The 17,278-nt window shown below is 38.1% G+C and overlaps 1 protein-coding gene across 5 annotated transcripts in view; it reads left to right on the forward strand.

Moving 5' to 3' along the window:
* The window catches only part of cacna1e (calcium voltage-gated channel subunit alpha1 E), a 106,560-nt gene extending 90,933 nt beyond the window's left edge, over positions 1 to 15,627 (forward strand). For 2 of the 5 annotated variants that reach the window (XM_023340160.1, XM_023340163.1), the window contains exons 38-49: positions 1,030 to 1,204; positions 1,311 to 1,438; positions 5,792 to 5,888; positions 7,474 to 7,579; positions 7,677 to 7,784; positions 7,937 to 8,037; positions 8,695 to 8,801; positions 8,883 to 9,060; positions 9,969 to 10,097; positions 10,332 to 10,479; positions 10,916 to 11,097; positions 12,023 to 15,627. In XM_023340160.1, coding sequence (XP_023195928.1) covers positions 1,030 to 1,204; positions 1,311 to 1,438; positions 5,792 to 5,888; positions 7,474 to 7,579; positions 7,677 to 7,784; positions 7,937 to 8,037; positions 8,695 to 8,801; positions 8,883 to 9,060; positions 9,969 to 10,097; positions 10,332 to 10,479; positions 10,916 to 11,097; positions 12,023 to 12,580 — 2,017 coding nt within the window. In that variant the 3' untranslated portion in view covers positions 12,581 to 15,627. Of the gene's footprint in view, positions 1 to 1,029; positions 1,205 to 1,310; positions 1,439 to 4,943; positions 5,041 to 5,791; positions 5,889 to 7,473; positions 7,580 to 7,676; positions 7,785 to 7,936; positions 8,038 to 8,694; positions 8,802 to 8,882; positions 9,061 to 9,968; positions 10,098 to 10,331; positions 10,480 to 10,915; positions 11,098 to 12,022 lie in introns of those variants that run through there. The other 3 variants (XM_023340161.1, XM_023340162.1, XM_023340164.1) reach the window with 3 other exon arrangements.
* Positions 15,628 to 17,278: the final 1,651 nt, after the last annotated feature.

Raw genomic sequence — 17,278 nt, forward strand, 5'->3', positions numbered from 1 at the left:
AACCATAGCAACCATAAATAAAAGAGGGGGGAAAAAATGCAATTTCACCAAGGATGTCATAATGTGGATGTGGATGTCACAATTTATGACATCCACAGTGATGTAAAATAAGGTTTTCCTACCCACAGTAGGGAAATCTGATGTATTGGTCATATTTATAATGCCACCCAATGGGGGCTAGAAAGGCACCTAATGTTAGCTACGGTATTGATTTGGCGTAATCATGGCCAGAAAAATTAAGGTATGAAATAAAACAAAGTAGAATTAAATTAGATTAAAACTAAAACAGATAAATAAAAAATACAATTGTGTTCCTCCAAAGATGATGACATTCTAGTAAAAACGCTGAGCAAAAGAAATTCAGTCAGGTGTTTTCTTGTACTTCAAAAACTGGACATCAAAGTCCATTTTAATCCATTTGTAAGATTCATACAAAATCAAAATAAAAAACTTTTGATGCTCATTAAACATTAGAAGTTGGTATGCAACTAACCACAATACAAGTGTTACTTGAATAATTGTTACTTAAAACTGTAGCTCTAAGATTGTCAATTGTTCTGTGGTCATAAAGATATCCATTAAATGTATTTATTCTTGATAATTCACCCTCTGAAAAATGCAGTGCTCCAAGCAAAGAGGCGCCATTTCTTCTCTCATCACAGCATTTCCAGTGATGACCAAGGAGAGAAAATGTGTGTGAACACATCAGATCACTTCACAGCTTTGATTTTAATGAGAATCAAATTCACCAGAATAACTCCAAAACATGATGCCAGAGATACTGTTGTGCTGGGCTCCTATGTCATCATGTTTTAGGCAAATTTTCACAAAATGTAAAAAAATCCAAATATTAAAGCACCACTTTAAAATCTATTGCAAACCTAACATTTAGAATCATAGATATAATGTGAATCTTCATTGATGTTTGGGTTGAACTTTCCAGATGGCAGACGTGACAACATTGATCAACCTGTGATTTATACACTGGGACCTAAATAGCTCCTCATATTTTGTGATTTGTGTAACCAGGAGTGCAACGGGGGAGTCGTGGCAGGAGATCATGCTGTCTTGTCTGGGGGGGCAGCAGTGTGAAACAGACCCCTCACTTCCCCCTGCAGCCCTGACGACGGACCAGAAGGAGGGCTGCGGCTCAGACTTCGCCTACTTCTACTTTGTCTCCTTCATCTTTTTCAGCTCTTTTTTGGTAAGTCGAGACGTTTGAATGTTCTCTTGGGTGGAGGCAACCAGAAAAGTTTGTTTCTCTGAAATGTTGGTACAATCAGCTTCTAATCTCCTCTTGTTTCATCTAGATGCTGAACTTGTTTGTGGCTGTGATCATGGATAACTTTGAGTATCTTACAAGAGACTCGTCTATCCTGGGTCCACACCACCTGGATGAGTTTGTCCGAATTTGGGGGGAATACGATCGAGCTGCCAGGTCAGTTTGCACTATTTACCTGTTTGCTCCCAGTTTCTGCAGACCCTCTAAAAAATCTGAATTAAATATATTTATGGTCTAAAGAAAACTCTCCCAGTTCTAAGGTTTGCTGATACAAGTAATGAGATTTTAATGTAATTTACATCTAAATTCAGGAGAGGAAAACCTCAAGTCGAAAATTTGTTTGTGTGGCAGACCTAATTAATTAGTTACCATTTTTAGCAGCAATAACTTTGAGTTTACCTATAACTTTTTCAGCCTCTCAGAATGTTAAAAAGGAATTACATTATTGGTGTCAACTTGTAATTTGCAGTCTTCTGTATCTTAAGTAGGTTGATGAACCATGGACAAATCATATTTACTGCTCATAAGTTGTTCTGAAACAAACACTTGCTTTCCAAAACTCTCTAATCAACTATGTAAACGATGGCCACAGAAAAACAAAACAATGTGATGGAAAAGCTCTGACTAATCTGCTTTGTGGCAAAGACAGGAAGGGCAAATGGACAACAATCAAAACCCTGGAAGTGGATTTTGGAAACTTCAAGCAAGACAACAAAATATAGCAGTTTCAATTTAATGAGGATGAAACGTTCTTGCTCTTTCTAAACTCTCCTCATTTTTTTCTAAACCTATTAAACAATTTCTAAATGGAAAAAGTGCTAGAAAAAAAATCTTTTTTGAGTTTTTGAAATACATTTTCTAATATTTCTAGAGATCATTTGAGCACGACGATAACTGCTAAGAAATTAATAAAATGTCTTATTCAAAAATAAGTAGATTTCACAAAAGGGATTGCACTTAAGACTGTCCTTGAGTCATTTTCATGTGTTAGAGAAACACTGAAGTTATTCAAAATACTGTATGTATTAATTCCTGTAAAACTTAACTCTGTAAGCAGTGCATTGATAGTCCCAGGGGCGTACTACATGACTACTATTTTATTGAAAAAGCAGAAGTTACAGAAACCTCTCTTCTCCTACAAGCTAAGTCTTTCTCGTTATCTCCAGCTGCCTTGGACAGTTTCTACTCCTAATCAGCTTTGCTCAAATTTTATTTGCAAGAAATAATTTAATTGGATACAAAATGCCCCTGAATGAGTCATCAAAATGTTTGAATTGTTCCTACTGAAAGTCAGAAGTATCAATAATAAATATTGGGCTGTGCTCAGCAACATACTTGAAAATGAGCAAAGTACACAGCGAAAACTCAAAAACTTACAAAGTATTTTTGGTCTAGTTCTCAGTGTAAATATCTTATTACACTTGAATTAAGACAAAATAAACTTACAAAATATAGGAGCTTGTTTTATGTAAATAATTCCTTAATATCAATGAAAAAGTACTAGTTCCACTGGCAGATTATTCAAGACATTTTCCCAAATTATAGGTGAAATAATCTGCTGTAATGGTGCAATAGAGCAGTGAAGGTTTATAAACTTTCTCTCTTGTTTTATTTATTTATTTTCCTGAAGACAGTGTACATCCTCAACAGCAGGATCAGCTGTTTGTCGTCTCAGGACGTGTGAAGCTGTTCTTTCCCAACTAAAAGCATTAGTGTGCTTTTAAAACCATTATTACGCTGCAGTTATTTAAATGACAATTTAAATCTTACTTTTAAAGAGGATTGGAGGGAACTGTCAAGACATTATAGTATTGAATCAGGTTCTCTTGTCGTTTGGTCATCACACGGCTGATCTCCAAAGAACTGAGATCTGGTCATGAAGAAAAGTTACATCCCCTTTAATGTTCCAAGACGAGAAATATGTCAAAAGCATTAAAGAAAATAACACAGGGCACAGCAGCCGAACAAGCAGTGGAAAGTTACCAGAATGTGATGATGTTTTATGTTGCAAAGCAAGACAAAAGCAGGAAAAACTTACCAGAGCATTAACTTGGAGACCTAATATACTGGCACCCCACCCAGGAATTTAAAGCATTCTCTGACCTAGTCTGCCTTATAATTCACTAAAATGGTAAATTAGTCGCCTGTGACGTTAAACCTGCACTATGTCAGTAAGTAAATATTGCTTTGAGGACACTGTTTTGCCGCTGTATCTCCATGTAAAGTTAGTTTACTCACAATTACACACCAGATGGTCCCTAAAATTCACTTCAAGTTAATGTTACACACATCATTGTTGGAAGGGAAGTCAAAATGCTGTTATACAGTCTGTTGCTCATTTGGCTCAGTCACTGAGAGAAAACAAGTCGCTGCTGCAGCTTAATGTTATGAGTAAGCATAAAGGAGGGACATTTGGTTAGAGTGCTAGATGGTTTAATTTAATGAAATAGCACATTTTATGAGAGAGAAAATTCATTTTTTCCATAAATTGACACCCTCACTTGTCCAGATGGTCTGGCTGCTGGGTCCAGTAGAGCAATCTGTCAGAGCAGTGGCACAATCTGTGTGTCCTTGTTCTTTAGCCTTGGTTTTTCCTCTTCTTAAAATCATGATTTGAATCATTTCATAATCCACATTTGCTTTCACAAATCTCACCCATATTTCCTTGTGTGGAAGAACTTTGGGGAAAGGAAGAGTGCTCTATTCCTCACTTAATGGGTTGTCATATCTCAAGAAAATATGTTCTGACAATTACATGTGACATCGCCTTCCACATAATTTAATGCTCTTTCTATTTTAACAGGCCAATCTCTAAAAGCTCATTTTGTGTCAAAAAAGTGTTATTATCTTAACTTAAAATATTTGCTTTGAAAAAAATGGAAAGGCAGTGATAGGTATTTTTCCTTTCGAACCTATATAAAATAAAGAACCACAGACAACGTATTATGAATTTTATAGCCAAGCTTTTGCAAAAGGAGAAAACACAGAGAACTGCTCCTCTGACCAGTTCACCATGTGTTCTGAAACTCTGCAGTAGAGCTTGTCTTTTTATTAACACAAAACAAAAGCAAAGGGGGCTGGTGCTGATAAGATTAGGAGCCCCCGAAACGCACACAATCAAACACAGTTTTACGACTAAGGAATTTCTACCTAGGGGACAGTCAGGAAAAACAACAAAGGTCGTAAAACTTCTGATACAATCAACTAGCAACCCAGTTCCTAGGTGTGATAACTAATCAAAGGTCTGAGAAACACATTGTTAACTGTTTCACATGAAGATAAACAGACAGTTGTGACTTCCAGGTCAGTTCATACACACATAAGGAAGAGAATCACTTTAAAAGAAAATCACAATGTTCTTTAGACTGAATGTAATCTAAAGGAATAATAAAATGATAATACCAAACAATCTCTAACAGGCAGTTTGTTCTTTATTTATATTTTCTATATTTTCTGAGTGTGAAATATGATAATTGATCTAAATCAAAGTAACTATACAGCTACCAAAATTCCCTTATTGGAAAATAATATAAATCAGAAATTAAAGTGAATTTAATTTTTATTTTATTTGTTTTAGCCGGGATGTAATGTTTAAACTTTAAGAACAGAGCCTTTTCCATCCTTGTTGTGTACTCTATAATGACATGTGTACTCTCTCCAGCGGTAGGATCCATTATAAGGAGATGTACAAAGTTGTTCGCACTATCTCACCTCCTCTGGGCTTTGGAAAGAACTGCCCCCACAGGGTGGCATGCAAGGTTTGGTTCCCCCATGTCAGCAAGCGTCCCTTTGGCCTCCTTTACGTGGAATCCTTCCTCACTTCCTCCTTTTCCTTTCTTCACATCCCTTCACTGATTATCACCCCCCTGTTCAGTCTTCAGGGATGTGTTACTCAGGATAAAGAATGACAGTGCTTCAGTGTCAGGCTATTACGGCACAAAATGTCCCTCATTTGGAATTACTAAGTCAAATCTTAGTTTGACTAGATGCCCAAAGTTGGCTTTTGATCCAAGCTGAGGGAATTTTGTCTCTCTCTACCTTTTGGATCTGGGGTTTATGTGTCTCCTAAATGCCACATGCACTACAGAAGGTAAGTATGTAATTTTTTGGACCAGATCCAGAGAGGCTGTCATTTCTTTGCTCATCCTGTTGAAGGACTCCTCGTTTCCTATGTTTCTATGCTGTGTGATTGGCATAGAAAGAATGCAATCTGGTTTATTTATCCTACTTTGCTCTCTCTGTGTTTGTGATGCCTTAAAATAATTTTTCTCTTTTATATCCTCCATCCCTCTTCCTCTCTTGCCACCCTTCACCCTCTCCTGTGCTACTTTCCTCCACCATCCTTTGGGAATGCACTCCTCTGATTGCTCCACCCTTTTATTAAATTTCCCCTCCAACACCATCTCTGTCCCTTCTCCCTCCTCTTCCTCTCCCACCCTCTGTTTTTTTGTTGTTTTTTTTAACCCCTTCTCCCTCATCTACATCCTCGTGGCTACCTGGCGCCCCCAGTGGTCGTATCCATTACACTGACATGTATGAGATGTTGACCAACATGTCGCCACCTCTAGGCCTGGGCAAGAAATGCCCCTCCAAGGTGGCTTATAAGGTAGATCAAACACCAGAGAAAGGGTGCTGCCATGTATTTCAGTCACCAGAAATGAGCGCAGTGAATCTTCATTTTGTGTGTCAGACATCAGAAAAGTGAAGCATCTTTTGTGTGAATTGTAATACAAAGATTCGCTTGTCAAAGTATTTGTCCATCAGCGATAATTTGCCTGTTTGCTTTGCATCTTGGCAGAAAAATAAGACATCATTTCTGTTTGCTGGTATCTGACGAGAGACTATCCATGTTAGCTCTGAGGCAGTTTGAGGTCATGAAAGAGAAAAGTTGTTAAACATCTACATGCCTGATGCCATCGTCAGCTGTCCTCTCGCCTTTCCTACATACTCCTCAGCCTCCTGCATTGCCAAGTCTGCATGTGCATGCTGCAACAGACGTGTGTTGCATCAGTTTGTTTGTTGTTCCAATGTGTTGCTGGGTGGATTATATACATGCATGCCCAATTGCAGATTTATCTCTTTTATGGAATAAAGCTTGCACCAAGCTAGATTTTGATCTACAAATTACAAGAGAAAAAAGGAAATTATCTCTAAATTGTCTTGATACATTTTGTAACATAATATAGCTTTCTAAGAATGCAACATTTTATTTTATATAGTATAAAATCACAAATTATCAACAACAAGTATTTTAGTATTTTACTTTTTCTGGCCCTATAAAATAGTAATCACCAAAATTTAATTTTAGCTGTTTAATTTAAATTACTCACCATGCGTCTCACAAATTGATCTTAAGAAAATAATTGTATTAAATGTTAAATATTTGACCACTTAGAAGTTTTAAGCTGGTTGCCTTAAAATCATAATTTGACTGATGGTAGATTTTCAATCACCAGTTTTGCAAAGCTCAAGTCAGCCAAATTTTAATTGATTCTAAACAAACATTTCTACTTTGAAAGTAATAATGCTTTATATGGTTTTTACCTTAATAAAAATATACAAGTGCTGAGGTGTTTATGCATCACAGCATTTGTTTTTCACAACGCAGGGTATAGTTCACTTTTTTATTTATCTATTTTTTTTTTTTTTGCACTACAAAATGTGGGAGAGCACAAAATATTACTTTTTTGAGCAAAATCATCTAAAATTAAACAACAGTTGTTTATAGCTTGATATTTAGACACTTAACTGATACTAAAATAACTTAAATACTCCTCTTCTTGCAGTAATAACTTCCACACTGGAAACTGTTGTTGTTTTAGAGATCAGGGATGCAGAGTCAACTGATCACATTTTCATCTTCTACCTAATCAAGACCGGTCGGGGATAAAATCCATCAATCTCTTATCACCAACCAATTTCCTGATGCATCTGTATTTAAATATGGGTGTGCATATATAAATAGATGCACACTTAAAACTAAAAGCTTTCCTTCCTGTAAAATATTTTTTCTCCTACACAAGGAAATAAAAGTCATTGTTCCCCTTTATAAAGAAGTGAACATTTTGTTACAAAAAGGAGAGCAAGCTTTAGAAAATACTAATAAATCTGCATTTATCGTGAGTCGCCTTGCGGTGTGTTGCGCTGTTGTTCCATGTCGATGTACTGAGTAAACTCTTTGTTACCATCAGAGACTTGTCCTGATGAACATGCCTGTGGACGATGACATGACGGTCCACTTCACATCCACCCTCATGGCCCTCATTCGCACTGCGCTTGAGGTCAAAATAGCAAGAGGTTGGTCATAATCTTACACCTGCATAATAAAATATTACATAAAGCTTAAAATCTCGAGTTTATTTCTAAGCTTTTGTTTCTGTCGTTTCATTGTCAGGAGGAGAAGATCGAAATCAAATGGATTTGGATCTGCAGAAGGAAATTGGAGTTATCTGGCCTCACCTCTCCCAGAAGTCACTGGACCTGCTGGTTCCAATTCACAAAGGTAAAATCCTCACAGTAACCTCTACTTAACTGTCAGAAAACATCCGTTTATTTTTGTTTCATTGATTAAAAAAAAAACAAAAAACATGCTTCTAAATAAATTTGTCTGAATGGTTAATTGTTATTGTGTCGTTTCTGTTTCTTCTTTCACAGCCAGTGACATGACTATAGGAAAGATATATGCTGCCATGATGATCATGGATTATTACAAGCAGAGCAAAGCCAAGAAACTGCGCCAGCAACTGGAGGAACAAGTATTTGTTTTTTATCTTATTCTAAGATTTGGTTTAAACATCTATGTGAATTTGTGTTTATATTGTCTTATGTTATGATTGATGTCTACTTCCTTCAGAGTTCAGGTTCAACAAGTTACGTTTGTAAAAATATCAGTATTTTGGGTAAATCTTATACTTTAATGTGGACACAGCTGATGAAAAAAACTTTTTAAATGTTAAAGTGAATAATGAGTGCATGGATTCACAAATCAGACCTTGTCATGAGAAAGATAAAAAAACCCAAATGCAGGTGAGAAATTGCCCATGTTACATTAAGCACAAGGTTACCAGGGAGGGTGGGGAGTTTACAGATAAGCAAGCATGAATGAATCAATCAGGTCAAATGAGAAAACTGAAGCTTCAGCTCTACACAGTTTACAGCAAAACAGCAAATTAAATGATGATTGATGCTCTGTCCAAACCCTGAGTATTACACACAATGTACACTATTTATTAAATGAGCAAAAAAGGAATCTCTCTGTTGTGGATCTTTTTCAGTCCCCCCAACTTTGAGTGTAAGGTTAGTCGGTAATGAAGAAACACAGTTCAAATCAATGAAGCAAGGACATAAGCTTGTTTATTACATATTGCCATTGGTGTAGGTATTTTAATGTTCCACTTTCTGTCTCTTCTTAGAAACACGCCCCCATGTTTCAGCGTATGGATGCTTCCTCTCTTCCTCAAGAAATCCTATGCAATGCCAAGTCCCTGTCATTTCTCCGACACAGTGCTGGATCTGCTCTGTAAATATTCAACTTTCATTCCTGTAACGCCTTTTAGATGTCCTGTATCTTTCTCTGGTAATTTTTTTATGTTCCCATCAGCACCAGAGGAGGGTTTGTGGCGCTCAGCCCCATTTCTCCACAAGAGATGTTCCTGCAGCCACGGCCTCGCTCCAGAGAAGAGAAGGTGGAGGAAGAGGATGAAGACTATCATTCACCATACCACCTGTACCCCCATCCACATCACCACCATCATCATCATCATCATTTGCATACACTGGTAGGTGTTCAGATGTGCCTCAGGTAAGACAGTCCCTTAAAATTGAGGTTGAACCTCTACATGTTCACAGCTTGGGATTAGGTTTTCTAACCTAACTCTTCTTTAACCCTGTAAGTCTTAAACGGAGCGCCAGCGATCCAGCTAAATTTGCTGTACCCTAATTTTGCCACACTTTGCGCCATCTGAAAAATTCCAACCAATATTGCGTTATTATAGTAATTTCACCCCTGGTGTAGAATGGAGTGAAATTAATCTGAGCTGCACTCTTTTCATAGACGGTAAATTGCGGAAATAACTTCCTAGATATTGAAAGTTCCAGTTGTTGTGGATAAATGGGCAAATATTGTTACTCACAGGACATTTAAAAAACTGCGTACAATTATAATTATCAAAAATATGCAGGTGGAGATTTAAAATTTTGTACATAAAAGGATGATCTTTGCTAGCGTGTCCCTGGACTGTCTGCCGTTTCTCTCCATCTTAATGAAGCCATTTGTCCGTTGATGTTTTCTAATAACAGCTGGATTTATACTGGCAGTAAATCCCACACAGGGTGACTCTCTTTAGTAATTCAACATCATCAGAAGACAATTAGCTGAATGTGATTTTATTTAAATAAAAATCAAAGAGGGCAAAATACAAATGTTACATTTTCTGATATTTATTTGTAAAATGTATCCTCTTCTATCCACTTCACAGTAATGGACTGCTTTGTGTTGGTCTATCCTATTATATACTACTATAATACATGATTGTAATGTGACAAAATACAATATAAAGATTTATGGATATTGCTGTAAGACAACATATATTAGGTTAGACTCGAAGAGGCTGGGATTTTTTTGTTGCAGGTGTGCAGCCTCTGCAACTCCTCTGAAGAAATGCTCTATTTTGTGTTGTTTGTGTAGGTGCCGGAGGTAGTGGAGTACAACCATCTGATGCAGCAGGCCAGGCAGGACCAAACAGTTATTAAATCACCGCAGCGCACTGCATCTATCAGAGCATCCTCCATGCCCAGGCTGGCTGTTGATCCACAGGTAATGAAAAGTAATCACCTGTATTCAGTCCTAAATCCAGTGCAGACCAAATATGTGCTGTGAAAATCAGTGGCCAAATAAAATCCCCAGCTGCCTTTAATGCCTTCATATTTACTGCCCCACCGCACTGACGAGAAATGATTGACCGTAAAATCGAAACGGCTTCCAAAACAAGAACGAAAATATCATGGTTTGGCGTTGTTGTCAGTTGCTTGTCGTTTCACATGCATAAAGGCTGCAGTGTCGGAAGACGGGAGGCTGATGAAACGCTCCTTCTCCACCATCGGAGATCAGTGTGTGAACGGCCTGTGGCAGGAGCAACACTCTCTGGAGAAAATCAGCCCTGACGGCACATTCAGAGCTCGTCAAAGGAGTTACAGAGGTCACTTCAACCTTTTCCCAAAGATAAAGCGTTATGTTATGTTTCTGATGTTTTGTTCAGAAGAATCAGACAAAAAGAGAACTGACCTTGGCAAAAAAAAAAAAACATCTAGTCATTTTTTTCACTAGTACCATAGTTTTTATGTTTCATAAGCTGTTAACACAAAATTGAAAGTTTATGCATGTTAAGTATTCAATTTAGCTTCCAGCTCATGAATTATTTTAAGTTCAGTTTATTATTTCTATTATATAAAAAATATTATTTGCATTGTTAAAAATGCATAGATAAGTAGACATCAGTGCTTTTATGCATTTGGAAATTAACCTGAAAGTAAGACCACGTTATTGATTACTGGAGACTGAAAGTCATAGTGAATTAATGACTGTTCAAAGGTACAAATTTTTATTTTGAGTGAAATGTGAATTATCACTTCTAGGTCCCAAAATCAGCCCCAGAGAAACAAGCAGTCACGAGAGAGGGAGATCAAAAGAACGGCGCCACCTGCTGTCTCCTGATGTGTCCCGCTGTAACTCAGAGGAGCGAAGCAGGGAGCCTTCCTGCGAGAGGAGGCACTCCCGCTCACCGAGTGAAGGACGAGTGCACAACGTCCAGAAACAGGTGGGAGTCCAGAGCACACAATGAGGATACCCCCCCCCAAAAAGGAGATCTTTGCATGTCTTAGTTTGTTTTGGAATTTTGTTTCTTAATATTTTCCAGAGAGGTAATTTATTTTTAATTTTTGCAGGAATTTGGAGGATAATACGGTCCTTTTATAATGCAATGCACCTAAGTGGTCAGGTTTTTGTATAATAAGTCTTATTTAGCAGTTGTGGTATTGTGAGGTGCAGCAGTTTTATTTGTGACAGTTGTTCAAGACTTTTAGAAATCTTTTTATCTGTTAACAATTCTGAATATCGCATTAAAACACTTTTTTTTTTGATTGAGGACCAAAATTGCAACATTTGTTACATTTCCTGCTGACATGTTTTATTTTTCTTACTGAACAGAAAACAAACCAAACCTTTGAACCCCCCCCACCCCCACCCCCACCCCACCCTGTGATTGCTCTCCACCTAGAACCACTAAAGGAAGCAACAGAAAAACCTCTGAAGCACTTTCTTCTTCCTCTTCATAAAGTGTAAACAGAAATGAAGTGGTGTGAGATTTTAGGAATTGTACGATTTCTTTTTTGTTTTTGGCAAGAAACCAAGACCCATTTTTCCTAGTACCGCTAGACACAGGTGAATTTCAGTTGTATGTATCCATAATGCCCTGCACTATAGTTCCCTTCTTGCTTTAGGAGCAGTCTCCGGTCCGCTTGACATTCGCAAACGCAGAGTTCACTTCAACTAAACCGAATAAAGGACTAGGTTTTTAGGAGGACCAAAATTGGTTTCTCTGATCCTCATCAGAGTTTAATTTCACATTCACGCTTCATCAAACGAATCTGACTTTATAGGCAATTTATCTACAGTTTGATTAAAGCAGATTAACAAGGCCTGAATGCACTCTCTCTGCCACTTCTCTTGTATGTCTTTTACAGGTAATGGCAACAGGAAGCCCAGCAAACTCAGCCTCAGAGTCCAGTACCCCTCGTAACCGCCGCCAGCTGCCTCAGACGCCTTCTCGTCCGCGGCCTTATATCTCATACTCTCCTCTTGTCTGCAAACCATCAACCTCTCCCACTGCTGCTCCCCTCTCCTCTGAAGGGCAATACCAGCCTCAGGACGCCGCCGGTGGCTCCACAGAGACCTCATGGCGGGCTGAGAAGGAGAGCAGACCTCTGTCGGCGGGTCACTGTTCATCTGGAGGTCAGATTTCAGGACCAAGCCACCCATCGCCTCACCGCTACATATCAGAGCCCTATCTCCCGTTCCATGAGGACTTCAGCGGTGATGATTCAGGTGACAGACAGGAAACACTGACCTTTGAGTCTGCCATAGCCACCAGTCTGGGACGGGCCAATGCCATAAGCTCTGCCCCTCAGCTCAGACACTCCTGGCAGGTTCCCAATGGTCATGTCCGGAAGCACTTAGTCCAGGGGAGCCCGACTGACAACAGCGAGCTGCTAAGTGATACAGATGAGGACGACCGCTGCTAAAACTCAAGAGACAAAGATGCAAACGATGCACAGTGCTTTGGGGCACACCAGGACGGCGTCACAGCACCGGAGGGAGCGGATTTATCTCCGCTGTGGCTCAGAGAACCTCATGTTCTCAGCACCGTAGCATTATAGCCAGGACTGAGCAACACCGCTGTTCATCTGGACGCCTGTGTCCGTCTTCACATGTCCGTGCGTATCTGTAGTAGCCAAAGGGAATCTAGACGTGTGGACCTGAATGTCTGTTTACATGTGTGTGCTCTTAATAAAGAATGTGCCAAAAAAAGGTGAAAAGCAGGGGGAGACCCAAACATAAGTAGCCCACTGCGCCCAAATCAATGTGTTGCAGCTCCTTCCCAAACAAGTGTTTAAAGAACAAAAATACGGTGAGAAGTCTGTCCACCATGTCCAAATGTCTCCAAAAAAATCTGATTAAGTGCATTTTGTGGAAGTGAAAAATAGAGGTAGCATATACACACGTAATAAGATGAATGTATTTTAGTTTTATGTTCAGGTTTATTTGGTGAGTTGCTGTTAAGTCTTAGTGCATAGTTGTGGGAGGAGAAAATTCAGTGGTCGAGCAGCCAGTCCTGTTTTTTCCTGTTTACAGTAAGAGTTTCTACATGATTTGTGGGCATTACACAGCTTGATCTTTCTGTTAAAATGTGAAAACAATGTATAACCTTGTAAAAAAGATGAGAGATGTTTTGTCTCAGGATCTGGGCGCATCCAGTGAGTATTATAAGGACCCGACATGAAGTCAGGGAAAAGCTAAGAACTGAAATGTTTAATTAAGTTTCAACAAGACAGAGTCATTGAGACAGCAGAAAATTTCCTTTCATCTGCTTTGCTCGCCATCTACAACGTCCAGTGAAGCCGCCATGTCCCAGTGATGCTGCCATGTGAAGCAAGCCAAATGTTTGTCCAACCTCCATGCCTCTGTGCTGGACCGCCACTCCTGATGGCGTGACAGAGAGCTAATTTAAGCCATTTGTTTTGTACACACAGCTGGAGATGTGTTGCCTCCTTTCCTTTGATGATGAAATTTATGACAAATTATTGTCATACTGCCATACATGGATGCTTTAGCAGAATTCACAGCCGTGGTGTTTTTTATTTCTAACCCACTTATTGTTCCCATCATGTTTCGTCTGTAGAAACATCGTTATTGTATTTTCTGTGCTTGAGAGCTTTAGTATTTTCCACATGCATGATCATGTCTTGAAGCTGCCTGATTATTTTTGGTGTTCAAGAGGTTTTTACAGAAAAAATATTGGAAAACAAATATGTAAAGCAGTACACTATATTGCCTAAAGTATTTAGTCACTTGTCGCCTTAAAATAGGAACTTGAGAGGCGTCTCACTTTTATTTCACAGCGATTGTTATGATATTGGCCCTTTCTCTGTAGCTGGAACAGTTTGAACTTTTCTGGGAAAGCTTTCCTCAAAGTTTAGGAGTGTGTTTACAGGATTTTTAAATCATTCTTTCAAAAGAGCATTAGTGAGATCAGACACTAATGTTGGACTAGAAGGCCTGGCTCATGCTCTTCGCTCTAATTCATCCAGCAGGTGTTTTTTTTTTTGTTGTTTCCATCTGTGCTGACCAATTGTTCCACACCACACTCGTTCACCGATGTCACAATTGTTTTTAGTTTGCTCTGGTTTTATGGGTTTATTGTGATTCTTTAGCTTTAGGATTCTTCATGCTTTCTGTTCTGCATATTTCGCTTGTTTTTATATTGTTGGTTTCCCTGATTCTCTGTGCATGTCAGTAGTATTTTGAATTTCTGTGTATTCCTTGATTTGCCTTCTGTTGGCGTTCACAGTTTATTTATCCAGTATCTTCCTCAGTGCCTCGGCTTCTGCTGTCCATAGCTCATGTGCTCATTAACTCCTCTGTCTTGCTTTCCAGTAATCAAACACCCCACCATAAATATTACTTGTTTTTTCTCATTCTGAGTCAGGTCCTCTGTAATTGATATCAGGCTGGTTTGTTTCTTGTTTATAATTTTCCTAAGAAAAAAGAAAGAAGCCATTTATTTTCACCTGCCTACTTCTTACTTTCTCATCTGCTACCATTATGTCACAGTTTACGTATTTCCATACCTTGCTTTGTGAATCCCAATAATCATCTTGCCATTTCCAAACCATTCCTATGAAGTTGTCCAACATGTCTTGTTAGGGTGAAGTATTAAAGATTAATTTAAACGGAATTAGGAGGCTGACCCAAACTCCTGAAAAAACACAATGCACACAAATTTTGTGCCTGAGTTGCAGTTGCTTGCAGTCACGTCACTCTTGTGAAAATTTCATGACTGCATTATCTCACAGATTGCGTTCTGTGCCATGTTGAATTCATTAATTTCCCAGTTGTTTGTAGAAGCAGTCTCAATGCCTTGATGCTTTTAATACTCCTACGAGCTGAAACGGCAGAACTCACTGACCGGGCTGGGTGACCCAATACTTTCAGCAATATAGTGTATTTGTTTCTCATTCTCAGCAATCACTTTCCACATACTTTGAGCATTGCAAAACTTCAAAAGGTTTGTTGTTCCCTCTGATTAAGATGAATATTTATATCATGTGCTGTTGTGTTGTTAAAATATAATGAGTTTGAAATGTGAACCCAGTACCTATTGAGACCAGGAGCTCTCCGAAAAAAACAAAACAAGTTTTAGCAGAAAAGTCACTGAAGTGTGTTTTACAGTAAACCGGTGAGGTTCACTGTAAAATCTCCCTGTAGTATATACATCGCATAGAAATGTCCTACACATGTACAGCTCAACTTAGGACTTAACTTGGATGTCGGTCTGTACAGACAGCCTAATCTGTGCCTGGGAAAGCTCCCTATCAAGGCTGGATTATTTAGATAGACAAACCCCTTTTAAATATGTAGTATAAGATGTACAAAATCCATCTTTCATTTATAGTACCTTTTGATTTCTACTGTAATTATCATGCCTGTTTATGACTGTTTACAGACACATTAAAAAGATGCCCTGTCTTTTCTGTGCCGAGTTAAATTAAATTAGTATGATTTGTTAACACACCGGTCTGCTGACGTGATTTTGTAATTAAGATCATGGTGATGCTTTTTAGGGTACAGATTTACGAAGGTCTTGCATTGACCCTTACAAAATAAGGCTGAAACAAAAAAAACAGTAGAGCAAAATTTGTCTAATTTGTTTCATAAATGAGCTAACTTATTTAGAAATCCATCCATCCATCCATTCTCTTCCACTTATCCGGGGTTGGGTCGCAGGGGTAGCACCAACAATTTTTGCATGTTTGTAAATGTTTTTGTAGTACATATACAGATATAAATCAATGAACCTGCGAAACAATTTTACAAACTTGCACTTTACAAAGTAAACAAATGATCATTTTATTTGTGGATTCTAGCCTTTGGTCATATATAGGCAAAAGATTTTCAGGCTGAAAAACCTTAATGTACTAAAATAGTTAAATACATCCAAAAATAGATTGACATATACTGAATTTTTAGCTACCTAAGCTAATCCACAAACACAAGCTGTGTTTTAGCGCTGGTGGGAAGCTAGTTCATCTTGGTTTGCTGAAGGCAAACAGAAAAAGCTGAAAAGAAATTGGGCCTTGGAACTTACAAATGAAGATTTCTGAAGATAGAATAAAATAAGATATTGTCAACTCCAAAATACTCCTCACAACCCAATTTTAGCCAACTTAAACTAAGCATCTTTTTAATATTTTTTAGAAAACTTGAATCGCTGAGCATTTTGCTTTGTTCCATCACAATTGATGAAAATTCATCCCCATAAAGTTGGTTCAGTTTATTTGTGGGGCTGGCTCCAAAATGTTATTAGATTATGTAAGAAAAGTAGGTTCTCACCCACATCTTCTCTCTGGAATATTATCTTCACATGGCAGTGTTAGCAAACTGGAGTAAAGAGTAATTTCTTCTCTTTTTCCTGTAGAAAGTTTAAAACTGACCTGGGTTATTTACACAAAGCTCTACTGCCGTCTGAGTCTGTCAGCTTTGTGACACAGTTTACATTCACTTGTGAGTTGGCTCTATGTGGGAAAGGTCTTTAGTTTCTCAGAAGAATATTAATATATGCATTCTTAATCTGTCACATTCATGGTCCAGTTGGAACATTTAAGAAACTGTATGTATAAGACTTTTGTCTTTTGACAGTAGGGTGGTAATATCAGATGCTAAGAAGTCTTTTTGTAGACATTTTACTCTTTTATCAAGACTGTTGAAAATGACTTGATTTATGTAAAATATTTTTATTCCACACGCTGTCACCATGAAACCTTTTCGTGATTAACTGTTTTTAGATACCTGGGAATACATGTTAAAGTATAGTGAAGCCCAAACTTATTCATACTCTTAGCAGCATTTAAAGTTATTTTACTAAGAAACATGTAGGAAATATTAAATGTTAATGTTACAGCCCTTTAGCATAAATACAGTATGCACAGAGATGTAAATTTGATTTTAAAAAAAAGTTTTTGTTTCAACACAATAATTTATATCCTTTTTAATAGTCAATATTTATTGGCAGTTCCGTAACAACAGCTTCTTCTTCTATTAGCCATACTATTCCATAGTTTTTACAATTAATTTGTGAGCGACCAAGACCAACTAATCCAGTTGTACTTTTATTACCATTTAAAACTCGGCATCAGCGTCCAAGTAAGGATCTCATCAAGGCA

Source organism: Xiphophorus maculatus, chromosome 9 (genome assembly GCF_002775205.1).
Source record: "Xiphophorus maculatus strain JP 163 A chromosome 9, X_maculatus-5.0-male, whole genome shotgun sequence".
Classification (NCBI taxonomy): Eukaryota; Metazoa; Chordata; class Actinopteri; order Cyprinodontiformes; family Poeciliidae; genus Xiphophorus; species Xiphophorus maculatus.